This window comes from Neopelma chrysocephalum, unplaced genomic scaffold, assembly GCF_003984885.1.
Source record: "Neopelma chrysocephalum unplaced genomic scaffold, ASM398488v2 Primary Assembly neopelma1_63, whole genome shotgun sequence".
Taxonomy (NCBI): domain Eukaryota; kingdom Metazoa; phylum Chordata; class Aves; order Passeriformes; family Pipridae; genus Neopelma; species Neopelma chrysocephalum.
The window spans coordinates 14,757,328-14,782,031 of record NW_020897720.1 but is presented as its reverse complement, the minus strand read 5'-3'; the positions used below and the strand labels follow the sequence as shown (position 1 = coordinate 14,782,031).

At 46.1% G+C, this 24,704-nt stretch overlaps 1 protein-coding gene across 3 annotated transcripts in view; it reads left to right on the top strand.

Moving 5' to 3' along the window:
• Nucleotides 1-487: 487 nt before the first annotated feature.
• The window catches only part of FNIP1 (folliculin interacting protein 1), a 64,763-nt gene continuing 40,546 nt past the window's right edge, over nt 488-24,704 (top strand). For 2 of the 3 annotated variants that reach the window (XM_027682673.1, XM_027682676.1), the window contains exon 1: nt 488-613. In XM_027682673.1, coding sequence (XP_027538474.1) covers nt 525-613 — 89 coding nt within the window. In that variant the 5' untranslated portion in view covers nt 488-524. Of the gene's footprint in view, nt 614-19,839; nt 20,365-24,704 lie in introns of those variants that run through there. The other variant, XM_027682674.1, reaches the window with a different exon arrangement.

Sequence of the window (24,704 nt, the reverse complement as noted above, 5' to 3'; positions counted from 1 at the left end):
TGTGCCATTGTGGGAGAACCGCCCTGTGCCTGGGAGGGGGCGGGAGAGGGGTTTTCTGTGTCTGGGGGAAGGGACATCGCCCCTCTCGGCGCACCCCCGCAGGGTGCGATGCCTCTCTCGTGACCTCCCCCCGCCTTCCCGGGGCTCCCGTCCCGAACTTCCGTCCGGAGAAGGAAAACGCGGCCGGGCGCGTTATCGCCGCCGCGGGGATCCCCCCGGCCCCGCCCGCGGGACCCGCCGAGGGCAGCGGGGACCAGGGACCCCCGCAGGGACCCCCCCGGCCCAGCCCCGGGTCCCGCGGGGCTCCCTCCGCACGTGGGGCCGCCCCGCCGGGCCCGCCCGGCCCCGCCGCCTGCGCCCGCCCCTCGCTGCCCCCGCCCCTCCTGGCAGCGGCGGGTGACTAATTTCTGTCATATGACTGTGACACCGAATGGAGCGGGGCGGGCGGAACTAGAGCCGCGCCGAGGGGACGGCGCTGCGCGGAGCCCGGCGCTCGGCGGCGGGGGCAGCGGCGGCGCCCCAAGATGCCGCCCACCCTCTTCCAGAAGCTCTTCAACAAGAAGCACGGGCTCATCTCCCCGGCCAGGGACGCCCGCGACGACTGTGTGTTCAGGTGAGCGGGACGGGGGCCGCGCTCCTGCCCTGCCCCGAACTTGTGCGCCCGAGTTCCCCGCTCGCTGCTCCGCCGGGGGGGCGCGGGGCCGGACACCCTTCCCTGCCCTGCCTTGCCCTACCCTGCCCGGCCCGGCCCTGCCCTGCCCGGGGCCGCCCGGACGCGGTGCCCCCTCTCCCCCGGCCCCTCCGGACCCCCCGGGACCGCCACGTCGGGGCCGCCGCGGAGCCTCCCGGCCGCCTCCCCTCGCTCCCTCCCTCCCTCCGTCCCTGCCCTGCCGGGGCCGCTCCCAGCGCCCGCCGGGCCCGCGGTGCCCCCCCTTCCCCGGGCCGTGTGCGGGGCCCCGACCCCGCCGTGCCCTCCGGGGAGGGGGGGACGGGCGGGCAGGTCCCGGGGGAGCAGCCGCAGGAACGGGGAGAAAACGCGAAGTTTTGGCCCCGAGGAGAGCGGGGGTTCTGTCGGGGTTTGTGTCGCTCTGGCAGCAGCGCCGGGCCGGGCGGGGGAGCGGGGCCGGGGCCCCCGCGGGCTCACACGGCCCGGGGGTCGGTGTCGGGGCGGAGGGAGGCCGAGCACGGGCTCTGTGCGGGGCCTGAGCTCGCCCGGGGCCTCCCCGGGCTGGTTTGCTGGGAAACAGGTAGTTTTTGTGGCTCTGACATAAGTGCCGTTCCACGGGTGGGTAACGACCACGCTCGAAAGCGATGCCGTGTCCGCGTCCTGGCCGGCGTGGAGAAGAGAGAGCCGGCAAAGTCGTTTTAAAGTGCAGTAACCACCTGGATGCAAATGCCATCTGCTTCATTAGTAAGAGTTATGCGCGTCTTGGAGCACTTCTGGCAGGGTGGTGAAGCTCCCCTCCCACCCGCCGCCTTGAAATTTGTACCTACAAATGATCGGCCCTTGGGTTGCCCCGTGAAGGGAGAGCTCTGACCGACGGCTTTCATTGTCTGTGATGAGACACCCCTTTTAGCTGCAGTATTTGGGTAGTTTAGGTGGATAATAGTGTATCTGCAGTTATTGAAGCATCAGGATTTTCAAAGAATGTTGATGGACTTTGAGTCCCCCGTGGAGTCAGGACATGCTCCTGGACACTGCAGCTTTTAAGGACACAGATCACAGCTGCTTGCACACCCCTCTGCTACTCACTGTGAAAGTGGGTCCTTTTTTAAATGATCTTTTCTAAGAAACAAGGTGTTTTAATGGTGTTGGTGTCATCTTATTTTTCAAATGAGCTTAATACTGGACTAGAGCCCCTGGTAGGGAAGGGGCACTGGGACTGCTCTGTGTAATTGTCTTCCCTCTTCCCTCACCCTAGTGATGGGTTTGTCTAGAGACTGGTGGTTAAAGCAACAGCTGCAGTGCAGAGCTGGGGCAGAAATGTGGGCATCACCCCTGTGTTGAAAGGAGGGCTTGGCAAGGTCTGTGCTCCCCTCGCTACCTGCATCTTTCTGTGGCAGAACCGAGCCTGAAATTTAAAAAGGATGTCCCTCCACCTGCTCCTCCTTCCTCCCTGTACACAGGGCTCTTTCACTTTGGGATGTCAACTGTCCCTGGTAACTGGTGAATTTGCAGTTGGGTTTTTTTGGTGGACCCCCAGGTATAAACTGCAGGGGGAGACTCTGGGGAGGGTGGGAGACCCAGCTCTGACTCAGGAGAGCCAAGTAGTAGTTTTTAAAGACTAATACAGATGCCCTCTAGGCACGTTGCCTAACAGCTGCTTTTGTTTTCCAAATGGGGATAAGTCTGTAGTTAAGATCATACATAGTGAGGATTATCAGTTCCTGGTGAAACTTTTGGGTAATACACAAAATAAAGACTGTTATTTATGACAGCTTAGTCTTTAGACACTGGGAACAAGCACTCTGGAGTTCAGCCTGTTCCTGGTTCCAGTGAACCTGAATGCAACAGCCTCATCAATTCCATGGGGACAATGGGATATTTATGGATTGATACATTATTATCTGTTTATATTCTAAATAACCGAATGTTTTCCCAATATTCTGAGCACTCTTAGTTTTGACTGTCTTCACTTGGAAGGCTTTGTCCTCCTGTTGAGGAGACTGTGTAGAGCAACCATAAAACTGCAGACATTCTGTGACTGTGTTTTGTGAATAACATGTACTTGGAGAGAAAAGCCCAACTACTGTGGCAGTGACATCAGTATAGCCAAACACTTAAGGAGGATTTAGATGCTCAGGTTTTTTTTACTATTAATATATTTTGCATTTCCATCAGGCTTACTGTGAAAATTTACTAATTCTACTTATCTCACCTTACACTGTTACAAAAACGAAACCATACTTTTCAGTGGAAATGTATTTTGTTTAGTTGTTGTTTTGTTTGTGGTGGAGGTTTTTTTTTTCTTCTTCCTTTTTTTTTTTTTCTTGTTTCCTGCCCAGAATCTCTTTCTGCTGTGGGTGTGTGAAATTTTGTGAGCCTGGGTCTACCCAGACAGTGTAAAACCCTTCAGAACTGGGTGCTGGAGAAGTTGACAGGTTTAGTACTGTGACCAGTAAGTTAGCAACTGTAAAATATTTGCTGAGGTGCCAGTTTGCCATTTATATATATTTTTTAATATATGTATAAATGCACTTTATTTTACAGAAGAAACCTTAGGAAATCACAATAGATCCACTATTTATTAGCCTTTTAGCTCTTCAGTTTAATCCAGGGCAATTGGCAGGCTTGGCCCTTAGGCTGAAATCTCTCAGCCCAGCTTGACATTCACATGGTGAGCAAGAATATTCAGAATTTTAGTGGTACAATCTGTTTACAAGAAACACAGAAACACCTGCAAGTATTCTAGGGAAGAGACAAGCCCTTTAAATTCCAAGGTGTAGAGTACCTGCTGTCTACTGCAAATAATAATCACGTGAGTGGATTTTCCCCGAGGGTAACTTTTACTATAAATAGGAGCTCTTGGCCATATTGTAGCATCTGGCACTGGCGGCTGCTGGTGACAGGAGAGCTCAGCCCAGGCTTGGGCTCTTACAGTTATTAGGAATATAAAATTTCAGGTAAGCAGTGTTCTAGAATTTTAGACTGAGAGTATTGCTGTCGTAAGAATCCATAAAGCTGCTCGGAATGGGCTCGGTAGGTCGAGCCCAAAGCTCAGTGAATTCCTGAGAGGTTTCAGGCTTTGTTGTCGAGGTGTGTGGGCAGGATTTCCAAAGGTAAATACAGCTGCAGGGGCTGCAGCAGAGGTTCTGCAGGACACTCTGTGTGTTGGGGTCCTGGCTGGGCTCAGAGCACTCTGAACCTGAGGGAGAGGGATGGTCCTGAATTAAGGGGCTTGTACATTTTGTAGGAGGGAAACTCAGTGGGTTTTTTTTTTCCATCTTCTGTATAAAGTTCAAATACTTGTTCCCTTCTCTCTCCAGACATCCTTCCTGCCTCGCTGGAGGATAGAGGGATTATTAATCAGGAGTTCTTTTTACACTACAGCTCAATAAAAGCTTCAGTGTCTCTTTTTTATTTTAATCTGGGGAGCTCTAAGAGCCCTCTCACCCCCAGGGGCATTCCAGTGCTGTTTGCAAACGGCTCTGCTCTCGTTAAAGCACCTGTTGTAGAGGTACAGCTGTGTGCTGATTGTTCAAGCTTGACAGAACCCCTTCCAGTTTCGAGTCTTACCAACAATGTGGGGTATCTTTGGGCACATTCTTCCTTTAGGGCTTTGCTTTGGTTATCTGGGGTATTTTTGAGAACCAGTGCAGTTTTTCAAGTGGGGAGACACAGGAATAAATGACTCTAAATGTTCTTTACTTGTGGAGAAAGCCATTTTTGGTCATCCTGGAAATGTGCTTTCTTGGGGTCTTAGTGTAATACGTGCTGCTCCTTTGTAGGGAGAATAGTTTGGAGGTTCCTGAGGTAGGAAAGGCCTCAGGCTGACTGCAAAGTAGTATTTTGCAAAATCTGTCTAGGCAAGCATCCCCCATCAGCCCAGACTCTTTCTATTCCCTGTGGCAGTGACTTTAAATGGTATCCTGAGATTTGTTTCCTTTCACATCATTTTTGGCAGCAGGATTCATCCAGGGAATTGCAATAAACCCGGAGTTGGAATGGGTAGCTTGATACAAAGATGCTTCACGAGCCAGTTCCTCTGCAGAGCTATTGTTCTTGCACTGTAAAAATGGTACATGCTTTCTTACAGAGGCATAATTGCTTCGTGAACCAGAGGCTGATTTCTTGAAACAAAGTGCAAAGACGCTCAGAAACATTTAATAACATGTAACCAGGGACTTTTTAATGTGGAGGCTGGAGTAAGGTGAAGGAGGAACATGAAAAGTTGTCTTGACATTGATTTTTCCAGTCAGAAGTTTTACCCACAAAATGTCTTTTCTCTCAGCAGCAGGTAGCTTTGTGTACAGCCCAGCTGAGCCCAGGGAAGCAGATCTCTTGCCAAGCTGTGTCAGTCCTTGTGAGCAATGCAGCCAGCAAATTCCTGATCCTAACAGCTCTGCACAAGGCTTTCCAAAGCTGTTCCTCAGCACTGCTGTCAATGCATCCAGCCAGTCTGACCAAAACCTGCTATTAAGGGAATAGTGTGTTTGGATTTTTGTTCATTTCTGGCATTCTGCAAGGTTTTTGCCAATATTTGTAAAACTCCTGGAATTTCACCACCTCGAAATCTATCTTCAAAAAGAGCTTTAGCTGGGCTTCATTTTGTAATAGCTCCAGCTTTTCAGCTTTTCCAGTTATCTGATGAATTTAAAAAGCTTTTGTCCCATAATTTTTTAAGACTATTCAAAATCTTAAACTTCTAAAATGTTATTGTGTTTTTATTAAGCTCATTTCTGCCCTTTAATGCCCTTTTAAGTTTTGGATTTTATAAAAAAATATTCAGCTCTTCTGTAATATCTCTGGAAGAGTTTGGTTTTGGCTTTTTGGTCGCATTCATTAGCTTGAGTGTAGCAAGTTTTAATAAATACTTCACTTTGATTTATGTGCAGTTTTCTCCATCGCTCTGATGACTTTGGCTTGTATTTTGAAATATATTGCTGTTTTCTAAAGTACTTCATTTTGCCAAATTCTGTTTTGCATTTCCTGTCATCTGAGCTTTTATGTACCTTCCAGTGCTTTAAGTCAACTTTCATCTTGGAAGCAGAGACATACAAACTGCAGTGAGCACCTCTGGAGCTTGGAGATAGTTGGCTGGAGGGGCCACTCTCTGAGCCCCCCGTGCCACCACTCTGTAGGTCTCCCAAGTGCTTCTCCAGGTAGGAATGTGCTGCTGCTGAAACATCCAGCATGTCCTGAAAAATTAGGTGCTAACTCTGAATAAGGCAGTGCTGCAAGCTGGATCTGTCCAGTGGCTAAAGGAGCTGTAAATCAGAGGGTTGGCAGTTCCTCCAGTGATTATTTACTCATATTATCAGATCCAAAGGAATTCACTTGGATTGGTATCCCCAGCGTTTTAGGTGCACGTGAATGCAGAGAATGACCAAATAATTTCCAAACTGTTGGGGTGCTTGTGCCTACCTGACTCTGTGCCCTGGAAGGTTTTCCCCTGCCCTGGTGGGAACTCACCCTGCCTACCCCTCGCTCCACCTCAGCTTCTTCCCGTCGCCCTTGGAACGGGCAACAGGGAGTGGAAAACCCTCTGCTGAATTTTATTTAGAGATAAATTTTATTTAGAGATAAGTTTTATTTATCTCTAAATGACTTGCTAATGCACTGGCTGCTCCACCTTACACTGAGTAGTAGCAGAATTCATATATGGGAAATATTCATATGTGGGAAATACATTTGCACAAATTTTGCCGCTGCTTTTTTAGGAGGAGTTGAAGCTCCTTACAGAATGAGCTAACGGGTGAAGGGTCACCCTTACTGCCTTTCCTCCTGGCACGTCCCGGGCTGGCTGGGATCTGGAGAATTTGGCATCACGAGGTGGCCCTGCCCGCCCTGGACATCACGAGGTGGGTGCTGCCAGCTCGGCTTCCTCCCCATGGCACGGCCGGCGTGTCTGGGGAGAGCTGTGGTCTCCTGCCTCACCCAGCAGCCCCTGGAACAGGCACCTTCTTGGTTCCCCTTCCAGCGTTTCAACTCCTTCCTCTAAATTAGAATACTGTCTGAGGAGAGCTTGGAGTAAGTGAATCATGTATGTGTAGATGTGCTCGAGAGGAAACGCTTCCTTACACTTGGGCTGCTCTGGCAACTGTTGTGAGAGAGCGTTTCTGGGAACCTGAGGGTTCTGCTTTTTCCCCTCCTTCTCCAGGTGAGGTCATAGGGCATGAGGATATACCAAGGGCATGGGGTGCAGTTTGTGCACTGTGGGATCTCCTTTTCCCAAACAGTTCCACCGTTCAAGTGACTGAAGGTGTGTTTACATGTGTCATGTTACAAACCCTGCTGCCTTGGGATGAGCAGCTCCTCTGTTGACTGATGGATTGTCCTTGTGTTTTCCAAGGGCTTTATCCCTTGCTGTGTGTATGCTTTGAGTTAGAGTGTGCTCATGGTGACAGCTTGGATGCATCCAGGCTTCTGTTCTGGAATAAACTGGTCCAGTGTGACTTGGAGCCTGAAACTTGTGCTGTAATTTTGGCTGGATGCTGGAGGTGACCACTTTAGAAGCGCGTTTTACGAGTGGAAAGTAACACACGCGGTGGTTTCGTGCTCAGGGGTTGTGTTCCCTCCCCTTGCTACATCTGGAGCTGAATGTCTGCAGGATCACATGGCCGTGAGTAACGTTAGGAAAAATGCAGAGCTCAGTTGCAGCAGCGAATCCACAGCATGGATTCCAGAATTGGCCAAGAGCAGAATTTTGTCTCTGAGGACTTGAAAAATTTTCTGGTTTTGGTATTAGATAGAGAACCTTAATCTATAAAATATCTGCTGGAGGAAAAAAAAAAGTTATGCCCATTAAAAACAGGAAGTAATTTTATTTATCTCTAAATGGTCTGCTAATGCACTGGCTGCTCCACCTTACACTGAGTAGTTGCAGAATTCATATATGGGAAATATTCACATGTGGGAAATACATTTGCACAAAATACACATGTGATTCTGTTGTGCCTGAGGAATGTGACCACAACCACTGCATTCAAAAGGGGCAATCCCTGCAGGACCGATCACTAATTTCTAACAATACCTGCCCAAATGTGTTCTGCTTTGTGGAAGTGTGAGTGGTTATTATGTAGTCTTTGTATCGAAAAGGATTTATTTATTTTTGCAACAATGTGTTGTGCTGTTGCTCAGTGCTCAACCGAAGCTTTTAATTGTGTTAATTCCTCACATTTGCCTAAACGACCTTTTTCTTCTGTGAAACCGATACCTTCTGGAGATACTATTATTCAGAACACAATGCACTGCAGAGAAACTTGTTCAAACACGTGAATTGCAGCACAAAATGCTCAACAATCTACACACAGAGTATTAACAGTGCATGCATGTAACATGCATCTGCAAGTGAAACGTGCTTGCATAAAGTTTTCCGTCTTTTCTGAAAGACTAATTTCATAGTCCTTATCAAGACAATTCAACCCTTGGACTTAATCAGTTTGGCTGTATGTAAAAATTCTTTGTAACAGTCTTGTCTGATGGTTTTGGGGTGATAATCTGGGTATCTGCCAGCTTTTATGTGTTGTCTGTCCTCAAAACTCTGGCCCTGAAAGAAACCCCGACTTGGTACAGGTGAAGGACTCTGCAGTGATGCCAGTGTCACTTAGGGAATCATCTGTCACACAGCACTGATGCTGCTCTGGTTCTCCAGGATCTTTCCACAACATTGTCAGTACTGATTTTGGCCTAAAATGAGTAAAATACGTCATATTTCCTTTACTCTGAGTACTGATCGTGCCCTGTGCTTTCATGGTGTTTGATGCTCCTCCAGATCTGCGTGTGCCTCACTCGCAGAGTCTTCAAATGTTTTTTCCCCTGCTCCAGCCAAAATGTCAACAAAACATAAAACTTGTAATAGTACCAAAAACCCTCTACTCTTTCAGTTTGTGTGATATAGAGCTGGGAAGAAACAGGAGCCAAATTACAGTTCTCTGCCATCTGTTTTAGCTGATAAATGAAGAAACTTCGAGCGCAGTTCAGCCCTGACTTTAGGTCCTGGCATTGTGCCTGTTTGAGCCAGAGCAGTATCTTCACCCCAGCTCCTGTTCTTTTTCCACTCAAAAGAGAGAGAAGGTAGCTTGTGTGAGCACTGCCCAGAGGAGGAGTTGCTTTGCTATATGCCTCCTTATTTTGTTTTATTTGAGCCTCAGTAGCCATGGCAATGGTGGCTCACACAGGCAGCGCTTGGCCCCGCGCTCCCCTCGGTGATTTCGGAACCTTTCGATCGACTCAGTCGTGTCTGGTGGAGACTGTGAGAAGTCTGAGCAGGCTGAGTTTCTCTAACTTCAGTGAGAATCCTGTGGGTGCTGTTGGGTGCCTCCTGCCCAGTAGCACCGGTGAAGCTCTGAGCTGGCTGCACCTCGTCATATTCCTGTTTCCAGGGGCGTGTCAGAAGGGACCTGGGGACAGCCAGAGTCGGGGCATGTTGGAGGAAGGCAGTAGACATGTGGCTCCATAGTGTGCCCAGAGAACAGCTGCAGTGTGACCACAAGAAAGGCCAGTCCTGGCTTACTGTGAATACCAGAATATCAAAACCCTTTTCTGCTGAATTACTCTGCTTTCTAGCGAGTGTTGAGACACACACTGCCTGCCCCACAGCCACGTCCCAAGGAAAGCCAGGCCTCCAAAGCCAGTGGGCTCAGCACTTAGGTTGCCATGTTTGGGGGTGCTTATGGAAGGGGACAGTCAGGCAGAAGGAAGCACATCATGTGTGAGCAGTTAGATGGGAATGAATGAGATTCTTGGTGGGTATTTTTGCACTTCCCCCCTACTCCCTCCCCGGGCCCTGTGAAGCCCTACCTAGAAAATGTTCTTGCCATTTGGAGATTTGGTTTGTTTACTCACTTTCATGGAACTTGACACCAGAAATTGGTAGAAAAAGCTCTGTTAGCTCAGGTGTTAATGAAAACCGAGTGCAGATGATAAGCTGTGGGGTTGGGTGTGCAGGGAACAGGCTGCAGATCACGGGGGGGAGCGTGTGCCTCTTCTCAGAACCTTATTCTGGTGAATGACATTATCTGAGCTTCTGAGAAGCTGTTAAAGAAGAAGTCTGCCAGAATTTTCTTGTTCCTCCAGGAAAAATAACAGTAGTACCCCTTAAGACAGAGTTAAAGAAATGCCTCAAATGTCAGGACCGTGAATTGGCTTACAGTGCTAACTGTGTTTCTATTTAAAGGCAGCCCAAACTCTGACATAAAACTTAAATAGTCAGACAGAAAAAGGTGGTTGGTTTTTTCAATACTTAAACATATTTCAGCTGCTGTGAGTTACTGGAAATTACTTGCTTAGTAGAAAAGGAAATTGTTCTACTGACAGCATGGAGGGCTAAGAAGCTGTGAAAATGAGCATGGTGGTTTCTTAACTGAGAGTATTTTCTAGTCATCCAGGAGATGCTAATCATGAACTCCTGACCTCTTTTTTTTTTCCCCCAAAACAGACATAATTAAAAAGTATAGAATTAAAAAAAAATCAAAGCAACTTTAACGTCTTTTGAGACTAAAACAGAATTATATCTTCATAAAGAAATGTTTATAACTTCTTTCAGATAAACAACAATATCACTTTGGTATAAGATTAATTTACTTGCTTTAAATTTAGTAGGTTTTTTCATAGTATTTTATGTGAGGTTATCTATAAATGAATAATTTTGATTAGCCTGAAAATGTAGCTATTTTAAAACACGCTATTAGATTTTCTTTTTGAATTGAAGAAGGCTCACAGGGTTGGGGATAGTTTGTGTTTGTGTGTCATGTAAGACTTCTTCTCACATTGGGGTCAGAAGGTAAGACACCGGGTGGTATGTTTCTTGTTTGTTTGTTTGGGGTTTTGTTGTTTTTTCCCCACCTGGATTTAGTATATATTCATTTAAAGACTGATCTTTTTTGTCAGTAGCTAGCAGGACAAATCAGCTAAATTACACTCAGGGGGTGACATAGTCTGTGCCCACACTGGAGGAAAGAAAACATGCAGGATAATGTAAAATTCACTAATGGCCTTTGTTCTTATTGTATGGATAGAGAAAACAGAGGAAAAGAAAACTTACAGGGAACACCTCCTGCATGGTGACAGTAAAGCAGGGGGGAGAGGGGTCCAGTGGGCTTTTATTTGGAAAGAATAACATGAATGGTGACAGCTGCTAAGTACAAAAAATGAAAGTCAGGCTGGAAATGCTGGGTGTGAAGTGAGTGCAACGAGTATGAAGTGGTGGCATTTTGGAGCTGCCTTGTGTTCAGGAGGTTACAAAGGTCCATGTGCAAGTGTAGCTGGAAGCAGTTGGATGGTGCTGCTGTGATGAAAACATACATTTCACAGGATTTAATGGTTTAGTGGGCATGGTGGTGTTCAGTCAAAGCTTGGACTTGATGATCTTGGAGGACTTGTCCAACCTTAACGATTCTGTGATTCATTTTGCTTGGGATTCCTTGTTCCTCCTAATGTTCTCCCTCGTTGTCACTGTCCCTGTTTGTACTCTGCTTTGGGAACCAGCATTTACACACATGCACACAGAGACAGAGGAAGAAGAGAATTAAAGCCCAGCTTGCTTTCCCTTCCATTTTTCTGTTCTCTGCTTAGTTTTGTCCTGTCTGAGCCCTGCAGTGCTGCCTCTCCTTTCTGAAGGGTTCCCCTGGGTGCTGTGCTGTCCCCTGCTCCTCCTGCCACAAGCAGTGGGGTGCATCCTGTTTGGGGTCACTGCTGTGTCACATCAAGTGACATGCACGAGCAGGAGAAGGGGAAAGGGAAATGAAGAGCCAAGGGAGCGATGACTTTGCCAACAGCTTCTTTCAGGGAAAAAAAAAAATCCAACGGAACAGCCCAGTCCAAAATGTCCTGGTGGCATTGACAGCTCTTGCTGCCCAGCATGTGAGCCTTTCTTTCCTGTTGATGCAGTGGAATAAACAGCTTCATGTGGTGCTGTGGCTGGTTCACAGCAGGACACCTGCAGCACTGGGCTGCTTAGAGTTCCCACATCTTAGGGATGCTCCTGTGGACTGTCTAAAATCTGCTGGCAAGCTGTGGTGGCTGGGAGTGTCTGGAATTGCCTTCTCATCAAATCCGTTACCACTGGAAAAAAGGGGTTTATTGAACATACACTAAATATATATATATATATATATATATATATATATATATATATATATATAAAATCTTGATTAAGTACAGCCTCTCCCAGTGGAACAATGTAGGTTTTATCAAGTGATTCTGTTGATTCTGTGAGGCAGAGCTGGTTTGGACTGTGTGTTCCAGCTCAATCCCGTGATAAGCAAGGTGTGTGTTTGGAGTGAGTTCCTGTGCTGATACCCAGGCAGGGCACGCCGAGCTGAACCTGCAGTTTCGTGATCACAGACAAAGATTTTAGCTGTAAGAAGAGCTCTGTGGACATGTAGGAGCTGTGCTCAGCTGGTGCTTAGAGCTTCCATGTATCTGTGCTGTGGGATTCTCAGTAATACTTGAGCAGTTCAGTTGTTCTGCAGTGGAAAATCCCTCTGGATGGATGGTGGTGTTGCAAAGCTTGGGCAATGGCCAGTCCTTCACTGTATTTTCCATTCCTACCATTCTTGGAAACCCAAAACTGTGAGCATGTAGTGAGACTTAGCAAACTGAAGGGGATAGCAGAAAGCCTGAGGGTGCAGAGTGCCCTGTGGCAGTAAGCAAAGCACAGTAGAGCAAACCCAGCAGAGCACTTCAGTAAGCTTGGTTTAAAGGTTGAGCAAGTTTTAGCTGATAGCTAAAAACATGCTTATGTGCACTTCTGCTTCTGGGAACCAAATTGTTCAGGTATCACAGTTTTAGTGCATTTGTTTGTAGCTGCCAGGCTGCTCCATTATTCTGTCAGTCTGTGTTTTTTTCCCAGGATTAAATGAAGCTGGATGGCCATGTGGCTTGTTCAAGCATCTGATTTTTATTTGTCCTCGTGTCCTTATGAGTTACATAAAAGCGAAGTCAAGCAATGTCTTTAGTGTCTGCTCTATATAGATCTACCTGAAATAGTTTCAGGTCACCTTTGCATGCTTAATTTGGAAAACAGTTGAGCAGCATGACTCTTGCCTTGGAGAATTGAGCAGTCTGGGCTCCTCACAGTAGTCTTGGGGCTCTTCAATATCTGCATAAATCAAGATCTCATCCCTTCTGCAAATTAAGTAGAGGCCTGTTTGACTTGTAGAGCCAGTAAGGGAGGGATGTTCAGTCCATGGGCTGGAGCCAAGAAAACTCTTCCCTCCTGAAAAGCAGCTGTAGGATAGATCCAGTCCACCTAGATATTCATTAGTGTTATTTGGCAGAGCTATGAAATCATTCTTAATTGTTTCTGGTTCAGAGCCTGGCAGTAGTCCTGAAATGCAGGGAACTTGGTGGTTGGTAGTGTGAGGGTCAGCTGAGGGGACGGGTTAAGGGCTCTGGGCTTACAGCTGTCACAGCCGCAGGTCCCACTCTGTGCTGAGAGGTTGCAGAATTGGGCCAAGCATTGCACTGAACATTTGGAGGTGTTGGAGATGCTTAGATGGCATGTGATGGTGCCAGACAGTTGTTGATTCACAGGGAGGATCTATCCTTAGGACTCGTGGGATGTCGGTATAAATGAGCATCACGTACAGATAGCGCAGCCTGGGATTTCATTCCAGAGATATTAATTTGTTATACTTGTACAATCATCCTCTGTCTTTAGTTTGCAGTTGTTCCTGTGTAACTGAGAAGGGGTTTTGGTGCAGTCTGAGGGGGCAATAAGGCTGAGTCAGCACTCTGCTTAAGCATGTGCTTTAAGTCTGTGAGTGGTTTGATTGCTCCCAACGAAGCCGCTCATGTGCTCAGCATTAGGCATGTGTTTTAAATAAGTTGTAAAACCTACACAAATGAGGAGGGTGAGACTGTAAACACACAATGTTTAAAATCAAAGGTTTACTGTAGTATTCTTCAGGAAAAGAGCTTTTGGCATTTAATCCATTTTAGTGACACACTGAGTTTAAATGTCACCTTCATTGGAAAAATGATCGTCATCTGTTAATTTTATGTGGCTGTCTTGATAAATGACCTGGTGACATAGCAAGCTAAAGTTCACTGTAGTCCTCTACAAGCCCAGGCTTTGGACTGAGAGCGGCATTTTGGGATTATCCCTACGTCAGACCTCGGTTGAACTGAGTACATACGAATAATTGTCCGCCAGCTTTTCCTATTACAAACATACACAGTTTGTGAAATTGGTTTACCATGTGCTGAAAATTTCTTTGATATTTTTAAAGCCTGTTCCTATGGCAACCAGACCCCATAACAGAAAAGCTTTGTGGTACTAAGAAATTCAGTTAACAACAGGAATAAAGGCATAGCAAAATAGCCTGTGTTCTTTTTCTGAAAGCAAACAAACAAACAAACAAACCCCAGAAGAAAGCCCGGTGTCCCGAAGCAGCTTGGACCTGGATTACCAGATGGAAGGGCACACCCTGCTCAGCCTGGCCAGGGAGCTCACCCTTGGACACTCACACTGGTCCCAGCTCTGACAGTGGAGAACAATCAGGGAGTTCACAAGCATCTTCCTCTGAAGTAATTCATGGGTCTTTTTTTTTTTTTTTTTTTTTACATGGAAAGGCTGAAGTGATTTGATGATTTGGTTTATGAGCAAGGAAACACGAGTTTTGCTTCTCAGAACTGGATGTCCCCTTTGTGCTTTGCTAATACAGAAACTGGCAGAACAGGCATTACTTTTTCTTTGACGTTGGGGCTTGCAGCCCTGTTTCCTTGTGTCTCATGACTGAGTGAATCAACACCTAATTAAACAGTCACATGAGGGACAGAGTAAAATGCTGCTCAGGCACTGATCCCTGTGAATCTTTAGAGAATAACTACTTACATCTGTCTTCCTCCTCTTCCAAGGAACCCTGAGCAGCTGCAGCTTTGCTTTTTCAATAATTTTTTTTTCCAAGGAAAGAATATCACGTAAACCTCGGCTAAAGCAGTGCTGCCTGTGCAGATAAATGAGACCTGGAGTAGGGGGAAGGAACACTTGGAAGTACTCAACAAAATTTTGAGAAATTGGACTGATTTGAGTTTGTGCTGGGGATGACTTAGCTGAAAGCCTGAAGGTGTAGTCCTTGTGCATTTGACACTCCTTGGAAATTTAACTGAAAATGTGAATGTTGGGCAAGGAAGTTGGGAGTGATCGGGGGGGATTCCGGACATTTTTAATATCAGTTGTAGTATTTTTGCTTGGAGCTCGTTATGAAGGTCCATAACAGTTTCTTTCCATCTCTGAGTGGCAAATACTCGTGTGGAGATTTATTGGGCTCTCAATTATCACTCGGTCACAAGTGCAGCCACCTTAATCAATGACAGGGCCGTGGCCTGCAGCCAAGGAATGCTCCGAGCCCCACGCTGCCTGCACCGGATGACTTTCACCACCAAGGCAATATTTTTTTTTCCCTTTATAAAACTCACAAAACAAGTATTACAGGATGTTTTAATCAGCACAAGCAGATGGCTCCCTGCACCCCAACCTGGTGCAGCAGGTGCCAGGGTCTGCACCGGGCTGTGTCCCTGCCCCAGTCTGCTGGCACTGGATGTACCAGTGGTTTGGGCACTCCATGGAGTGGCACTTCCAGGCTGAAGGGCTCCACCAGGGGTTATCCCAGCTGCCTGCTGCCAGGCCCAGGGGGTTTTGGAGTGGAGAAAGGGTTTGGTTAGGTGCCCTGGCAGAGACCTCCTGGGCACAGCATCGCCCACCCCAGCCCAGCTCACAGTTAAAAAGCATGACGTAAAAAAATGCAGCTGTTTACGTTCTTTCAGCCTTTGAAAAATTTTAGATATATCTGTCTGATTAAAAAAAAAAAAAAAAGCTTATTTAGATGTGTTTACTCGGTGCAGAAATTGCCTGGCATGTCAGGCATAACTAAAGCACACCAGCAATTTGATTATGCATCTTGCAGCTTTTTATTTTTTGTAGCATCTCCTGAAGTAATGTATTGAGAATCTCAGTTTTGAGTGGTACAAAAAGAAGAAAACTGCCATAGTCATTACAGTTGCTGGGAAGTGAATGAAAATAAAAGCCTTAAAGACACTCTAAGCTGAAGATAAATAGAGACAATAGGCTTTTAATATAGGGTTTAAATATAGGGTTTTAATAGACAAACCCAATGTTTGTCTGTTAAAAACAGGAAAATGTTAGGAGTCCTCAACCAAAGTACTCTAGTTCCATCAAGAATCATTCAAGGATTTATTATTAATATTGGTTGATAGCAATAGTGGAGCTACAGTGATCCCTCTAAGATGTCTCCATTTTCATGGCAAGAGAGGTCTTGCAGTCAACCTTGACTGTAATATATCTTCTTTTCTCTTCCTTGTCTCATCTATTAATATTCATGATCTCCAAAATAAAAAGCATCAATTCACCACTAAGTTCCTTAAGCAAACTTTGCAGTTGATAAATCCAAGCCTGTGAGCTTGATTCCGTTCTGTTGAGTTGGTTTTATGTGTGGATTTAAGGATTGTTGAACCTGTCACGACATCTCCAGAACACTAGAGCATAAAGGAGGGAACACAGACTTCCCCCCACAACCCTCCTCTGCTACACTACACAATTCTGGGTGGTTTTAGAAGGTTCTTTATTTCCAACAACTATGTGTGCTCATCAAAAGCAACTTGTATTGGAACTTCTTTCTCCCCAACTTTTCATTAGACGGACACAATACCGAGCTATTTACACTTTATTTTTAATAGCTGCAGCAGAAGATTCTGCTCTGCACACCCCAGTGCACACAATAAAATAACTGTTTGGCAGGGGGAAAATGCCCTCTTGTCTTGCAGTACCAGTTGGTATTATGGAGGTTTGTTCGGTGTCTTATTTATAGTAGATTGTGATTGGAAATGTGATACAAAACAAACACCAATGTTCCAGGGGCTTAACCGTGCAGCAGATTTTTACTTTGATAGTTATTTTTATTTTCATCATCTTTTATCGTGACTTGAGAAATTACAACAGTGAAGGGGACGGTCCATCTGCTGAGGTCTGAGCATCCATGCTCTTAAAAGAGAGATAATGTTCCATGTCCTACCCTCCAGGAATGCTCCTGGGCAGATTTGTAGTTGTGCTGATGCTCCTTTACAGTGCTGGTAGAGACAGTTTATTCCAGTCATGAGACCTCAGGCTAGTATGAGAATCCTGTGAATGGAGAGTTTATAACCTTTGCCTCTCTGTTAATTTATGGTTGTTTTTTTTTCTTATTGCATATCAAAAGCACTTTTTTTAGTATTTGTTTAAAAATCTGGTTTCCTTTAAAGAAAAGGGGGCCCAGGTTTTGAAAATCCTGAGGGCTGCTTGCAGTGATCTTTCTCATTGTTTTGGCTCTTGCTGACCTTTGGCTGGGTTTATGTTTGTGTGTGCAGGTACGTGTATGTGCTCCAGGTGTATACAGAAGGTTCATGCTTTAATACCTCCACTCTTCCTCTCCAGCAGTGAGGAATTCAGTGGAATTTTTTTTTTTGCAGGGATACAAAAATGCACAAAAAGTACATTTTTTAGAGGTCTAGCTCAGTGGCAATCTTACTAAGGCGAGTATTTTGTAGAGAAATGGTGTCCAAGTGTTTCTAGTCAGATTTCAAATAAAATCCTAATTGGTTTTCTCTCTTTTGGTCTGCTGTGGCTTCCAGCTCCTACCTTCGTGCATTACTAAGCAATAAACATTTCTTGGCTCACTTACTGGCTCTTTGTTGTGTGTGCTTCCAACATGTGTGAGGGAAGCCTTCCTTCAGGAGAAAGACTGAAAAAAACTCGTTAAGGCAGCGAAGACCAAAAATGAATCATTTCATTACTTTTTAGCCTGCGGTTGGAGCAAACTCTGTTGTCTGCTCAGTTTAAAATCAGATGATTTATACCCAAAAGGTGCATATGAGCCTCTGCAGTAGTTTTAAACGTTTTCAGAAATGCCTTTGGATAAAATGAAGGGAGAAAATCTTTTTGGTGCTGTTTGGTTTTGAGGATTTCTTTGGCTTATGCATGTTTAAGGACGTGCCCCAGCCCTGGTCAGGCATGGGGGTCTGCAGAGAGTCCACTGGGCTCAGGGCTGTTGGATGTGGTTGAACATAATCACCCACATCTTTCCCATCTGCAGTCAGGTGGATGTGCACAGATACTGAAATATCTCCCTGGAAGGTGATGGGCTGCAGCAGGAGATTTTGACAGTTCTATTTTTTTTAATTTAAGTGTTTTTCTGAACTAGAATCATATTACCAGCTTTGTTTTTCAAGCTCACATTTATACATGCACACAAAAGAAAGCCTTCACCCTTTCAAAGAGATGCCTGGATATACACCTCGAGAGGAGGATGGTGCATATCTCATCTTACAAAGGCCTGAGTGTTTTCTTGGATATGGGTATGGTGTATGAACAAACACTGAGTATCTGAAGTCCTTCCTCAAGCAATAAATATTCACTGATCTGGCTAAAGCACTGTTTACTCTCCGAACAATTTGAGTCTGTCTCTATTTGCAGAGAAATTCCTTCCAATATTTTTCCTGGTCAGTTGTTTGGATGGAGGCTGGGTCTGCTTTCAAAGCACTTGTCTTTAAAGCGCATCAGGTTACCCTGAGGTAAAATGGAAACCTTAGATGTTACTCCTGTAAATAAATGTTTACATAATACATGGCACTGAACTTCTCAGCATTGCATGTCTGAGAAAAAAGGTCACTTTTGACATCAGTAACCTTTAGAGAGTGGTGCCTTTGCCACACAGGTAAAGAAAGTCACATTCCTTCACCAGATCAAGAAGGTAGGAGAAGTCAGCTGTTACTGCTTACATCTCCCAAAGCTTGGCATTTTAAGCTTTGAAGGCAAGACTTGGGTTCAAGGCATGGGTCTCCTGTAAACAGCACATGCCCAATTTTGCTCATGTGAGTAATTCCATTGAATTCCCTGGCACTAGTGGCGTATGAAAAGCCAAGTCTGTAATGTATGTGTTTGTGAGGTCAGGGCCTCAACTCTTCATTCCTAAATGAGAAACTTCCTGTAAGGCATTCATGGTAACAAAAGATAATGGTTTTATCTCTCTTTAGGTTTGTCGCTTTTGCGTCAAAACACTTGCCCAGCACCAAACATAAAAATATTACCTTCCTATAAAACAGCAGCAAAACTGCTGTGGTGGGAATAGATGAAGGATTTCTGCCTGAACTTAATCCAGATGTGTAGCAGAAGAGGGAGTTTGGTGTTTCCCTGTGGAATGGATTCCACAGGGCAAACAACAGCTGGGCTCTTGGGATTGTTGGGTGTTGGGGGCAGAGCCCACGAACATCCACTCACCCACTCTGTGATACAGGGGTACCATCGGCAGTGCTGTGCTTTGGGTTGTGGGATGCAGTGGAACAGGAGATCCTGGTGATAAATGCGTTTTTGCTGCTTTTCTGTTTAAAATATTGGCAAAACCTGTAGGTTTTCAGACACTGCAAAAAAAAAAAAATCGAAGTAGGATTTATGATGTTGCAGCCTTCTGCCTTCATATATTAGTTGAGTTTTATTCCAGGAATGCAGAATTAATAGCACGAGTGATTAGCCCCACATATGCCCGTGACAAGACTTTTTATGGCTTTTGATGTGCATTGCTTTTTTGAATTGCCCAGTTCCTTTGTCGCTTCCCTGTCTAGCTCTCTCATTCCTCCCCTACCATTTATAAAGATAAAAGTTTTGTTGAATATCAGTCGTTGTGGTGGTGCCTGGGCAGCCTTCCTCGCACGGCAGGAGCAGTCAGGGAGCCCTGTTTACAGCCGTGGGGCCGGTCGGGTTTTCTTTGGGGGGCATTATTTCACATATTTAATTCCGTTGCCATCCAATTGTCTCGCACGGCCGCGGTGCCTCCCGTGTAATATTAATGAGCCCCCGCCGGGCGCACAGTGCTCCCTTTGTTCGGGCGCCGGGGAGGGGATGGGGCGGCCGGGGCAGGGGGCGAGCAGGGGGCGAGCGGGGCGGAGGGCCCGTCCCTGAGGGAGCGGGGCTGGCGGCGGGGCCGAGGGCCCGTCCCTGAGGGAGCGGGGACGGCGGCGGGGCCGAGGGCCCGTCCCTGAGGGAGCGGGGATGGCGGCGGGCATGGCGGGCGCAGGTGGCCCGCGCTGACGGGCGGTCACATGATGGCGGTGAGCGGCGGCCCGGCCGCCCGCGGCCCCGGCGCTGTGAGGGCTGTGAGGGGAGCGGGGGGCCCGCCCCGCTGTGACCCCCGGGCGGGCCGAGCGCCCCGGCCGCGGCTCTGAGGGGGCAGCGCGGCTGCCAGGGGACCGTGTCATGAGACCGAGCGCGGGGACGCGGCCGGAGGGACGGGCGGGGACGAGCCCAGGCAGCGCTCGGCGGCCTCGCGGGTCGCGCTGAGCTCCGCCGGGAAGGCACCGAGCGGCGGCGGGGCCCGGGCGGCGCTTCCCCCGGGCGGGACCCGCGGATGGAGGGGCAGCGCTGGGGTTGTGAAGCTGCCCGAACGCTGCCCGGGGCAACCCCCGGCGCCGCTGCCCTCAAGGTGGTTTTTGTGATCCTGTTGCTAGGATTAAAGCCCTTTTGCATTGCAGCATGGAGAGTCTTTTGTTTGAGTTAAATTCAGACCTCTTGATATGTCACCTGACAGTCTTGTGGTTTTGGATGAATATGGCTCATTGCTATTATTAACCTGAGTTGGCAGCCGGGCACAACAGGAGTTTATAGGGATTTCGAAAAGTGGAACTGCTCGGGGGACAAAGATGCTTCCCAGGTACGGTCACTGCACACTTCTTGAGATTATTTTGATTTTTTTGAAAGCTTATTATTTTCCCTGTGATGAAAATATTTCTTTTTCCGGGTACGTGAAGCTTTTACAGATTTAATTTTTTTAATGGTTTTTATTATAATTTCATGCTAAACGGCACGAATAATTTTTTTTCCCTGAATTGATTCTGTCTGTTGTAATTTTGCAAAGGGAAGTGCAGTCTGCTTGAATAATGTAAAATGTGTTCAATGCTAGTGAATTTAACTGAAATGAGCTGTGTCTCGTTTGTGTGTGGTTTTAATTAAAACAGGTATTTCCAAAGAGCATGGAGCTTGTGTGTGTATGTGCAAATATTTGCATGCATATGTTTGCCTAAATCAGCTGAAAGCTGAGCAGGTGATCCTTAAAATGACGTGAGGTAGTCCGAAAAATATTTTATGAAATTACTAATACCGATTGTAAATTCTGAAGCTGCGTGAATTGCAAAGTTACTCAACATGCCACACATCTTAAACAAAACCTTCCCACCAATTTATTTTCAATATCACACTCCAGATTATGATTAATGTATTGACTAGGCTGCACTTAACCTGTAAATATTATGTCTTTTTGCTTGTGGAAAGGCATCTGGCTCATCTATTAGACTTTAGAGTATAAATTAGGTGTCTTAATGAGAGTCAAGTGACTTGGTAGAAGGGAGAAAAAAATGAAAACAATCTAAAGTCAGCTTCGTGTACCGTTAAAGAACTGGACATAGCCGAGGAACTTGGAAGCCAGTTGAAGTCCAGGTCCAGGTTTATTTACTGCCTGTGAAATACCTGGCTGATGCACTCTGTGCCTGGTGCACAATATGTGCTTAGGATAAGCAGCACAAGTTTCCTGGAGCTCAAGAAGTGCAGCTATTCCAGGTGAGGATTGCTAAGCTGGTAAATGACTGAGCCAGACTTAGGGATGGAGCAGGGAACTGACCTCCACAGTGCTGTGGGCGGCTCACCCTCCTTCAGGGGAGGAAAAGGGGAGCGCTTGGATTTAATTTACGGCAAAGAAACATTGTTCACATATGATAAACCTAAAGCGTGTCCCCGCTGGGAGCAGTCACGGGTGGCTGTCCCTGGGGCGATCCAGAACGCGTCTGCTCTTCCAGGCTATCCAGAACGCAGGTCCTGTGACTTCTGCGAAAGCCTGGCTGAGGTCACGGTGGCAGAGGGCAGTGTCACCCTGGGCGAGCTCCTTCGCAATCCATCCCCCAGGGCTCCTCCCTGGCCCCGGCCGGGCACAATCGCTGGTTTTCTGTGCAGAATCAGCAAGTGTTCACCGCCAGTCACTCAGCCCTGGCGTGACCTCAGCTCTCGTAAAGACAATTATCTTGCAAAATTTTTGCTAAGTATAGGCCCCGTGGTTTCTCTGCTTTAAGGGATCTTCTTCCTCCTCGCAGCCTTATGGTTGTGTTATGTCACCAGCACTTAAATGGAATCTCTCTCTTAAAATGCCAACTTTGCAAATTGGCGGTTCTGCCTGGATCATCCTTGTCATGTGAATCCTGAGAAAGTTCTTTTGTGTTTCAGGTGTCATTGCTAAAAAAATTAAATAACCTGCCCCATACCTCTAAAAAGAGATGGTCTTCAAAGGTGGAAGCTTTATTAACATACAGAACAGTTCTGTTTTCATTGCTTCCAAATTAGTTGTGCTCTTTCAGAACGGTCCATGCAGCTGTTTTTGTACAATAATGGTCAAATAATAAGTGAATTATTTAAATGCAGTAAGAAGGTATTAAAATATGTACAATACCCTCTCCAGGTATCCTATATACTTGACTTTTTTTGCTTCTTCTCAAAGCCAAAAGAGAGAAAATCCAGTAACAGAATAGAAATCTGCAGAGAAGTTTGGGCAGGAGAAGGGAATTTGGGCAGGAGAAGGGAATTCCTTGTTGGAAAAGGCATCTCAGTCAAGGGTGAGAGGAGTATGATTGGTTGGACTAGGCAAGGACCGTTTTCCTTCTGCATCTGATCACCCTTCCCTACAACAAAGCAACTGCAGGATCCTAAGTTATACTGGGCTGTGTAGGTGCAGGTGAGCGTGCTTTGATGTGGATGTACATGTGGAGACAACCTGCATCTGAAATCCCAGTGCACCCAGTGGAACAGTCCCATATTTACATCGGCTCTTCAAGGCAGGCCCGGGCTCTGTCAGGTGCCTGTGTGGAAGGTGGCTGGGTCTGAGCACCTGCAGCGATGACAATCCATGGAGAGTCACCTGCAGGAGCTGCAGATGAGCCCTGGGATCCCTGTGCCTCTATCCTGATGCTCCTCCAGCAGGAGGGGCAAGGTGGACCCGCCGGCTGCTCTGCCTGCCTGTTCTGTCACCCTCTAAAAAGGTGCTAACATGAAAACCACGCAGAACAGATAAGCTGGCATAAACTATAAATATCATTTGCGTAGATGCATTTAAAAATAGTTCCAAGTGATTCATCACCAGGCAATTTTTATAACTATGGGTAACATGATGTAGGAAAACAATAGTTTGATAGTTTCAACTTACTTTTTCAATGTTTAGTCACGTTCTGCTTTTGAGCAACTTTACTTTTTAGAGAACTCTTTTACAATTCCCGCCTTCTTAATATCTTGATCAGTTTGCCTCAGTTGCTTTTCTTTATGACTTCTAAAATATCTGTATTTATTAAAAAGTAATTGATACTATCTAAGCTGTGTTAATATAAAATAGTTTTAAAATTAAAGTCTCAGGCAGAAGAAAAAGTAATACTGAGCTAAACCTTTCATGTAATGAAGAACTGCTGTTCATATTGAAAGTGGGAATGAGGAGGAAGGGATGTACTTGCATTCAGTTACAGGGGAAAGTCCTGTATTTTAATTGATGGAGGTGTAATGAAGGATTTCTGTGTCTGTCATTTCATCTATTGAAACTTGCCCAGAGTGAAATAATACCAATTTACAGTCACTCAGTTCTTGCTGAGAAGTGTCGATGGCAGTGGTAAACTCCAGGAATTGGATACACAAGAAAATCCATCCTTGGAGAGCATTTGGAGTTCTGGATTGCCATGAATCTCACAGTACAGGTGTCAGGAAGCATGTCATGGATCTATAAACGTAAACTACAGGTAATATTCCTAGTGATTGAAGGTAAAAAAGGCAGGAAAACAAAAAGGGTGAAAGAGGTGAAGAGCTGAACAACAGTAGGGCTTAAGTGTGAACATGCATTAAAATATCATTTTTCAGGCCTTGATTTTGTTATTATTAGTTTCTAATAATTTCATCGTTAGTCATGTGGAAGTTTTCCATTCTGTCCCAAATAATTCCTTCCTTTTGCACTTTGTACTTGCATTAGCATCAGTGCAGGGGGGTTGGACTCCAGAAATCCCTTCCAACCTTGACCAGTCTGTCACGGTGTGAGATCTGGCTTTATGTGATTTGTTTCTGAGACATCTGATACAGCATTTATGCATCAAGAGATTCCTACCCCATACAGGTATTTCTGGACATGTCATTCTAGAAGAATCCCCACGTGTAGTGGAGATCTCTCAGGAGCAGTGTTCTGCTCAGAAGGAATTTGTTTTTAGTTTTTCTCTCCCTCCATGAACTCACAGCATTGCGTGGAAAATGTCTTTGATAGTTGGGGTTTTCTTGGTGGTGGTTTTTGTGTGTTTCTGTTCTGGATTTGTTTTTGTGTTTTCCTTTAAATCTAATCCGTTTCAAGGAAAGATCAAAGAACAGCAGACAGGTCAGGCAGGAAAAAGTCCTCATTAAGAAACTGTCATTTCCAGAGCAGTGTGAGAGATGGAGACTCACCTTTCATTAACATTGCCGGAACATCTGATTCTACGTCTCCTGGTTTTCCTGTAAGAATCTCAAGAAAACATCAGTTAAATGTCAAAGTTAGTTTCCATTTATAAACAGAACTAATTATATTCAGAAGATCTAGGTCAGTTTTCATCTGCCTGAAGAGGAGGGCTGGAGTGCTGCCCTGGTATATTTGTTTTGAGAACGCGCCCTGCCTATTGCATGCAGGAATTTCTACGTTTCTGGGGATAATCTGTCCAGATATCAAGCTTAACGGTATTTTAAACCTGCTAACAACAAAAGCAAAGCTACTCTGTGTCCTGCTTCTCCCTCCCCGGCGGGGGTGAGTCGGAGGTGCCAGGCTGCCTCTGTTTACTGTCTGCCTAAATGAACTTTCCCCCAGCTCTGGGAAAGGCTCCTCTGCTTTGGGAAGTGGCCCCCTCTTGCCAGGGAATGTTTTTGCAAGGCTGAAATGTGCTTAAGGATGCTATTATGTAACAGAGATAACGCTTCTTTGGAATTATCACAAATTATGATGGATAATAGCTACTA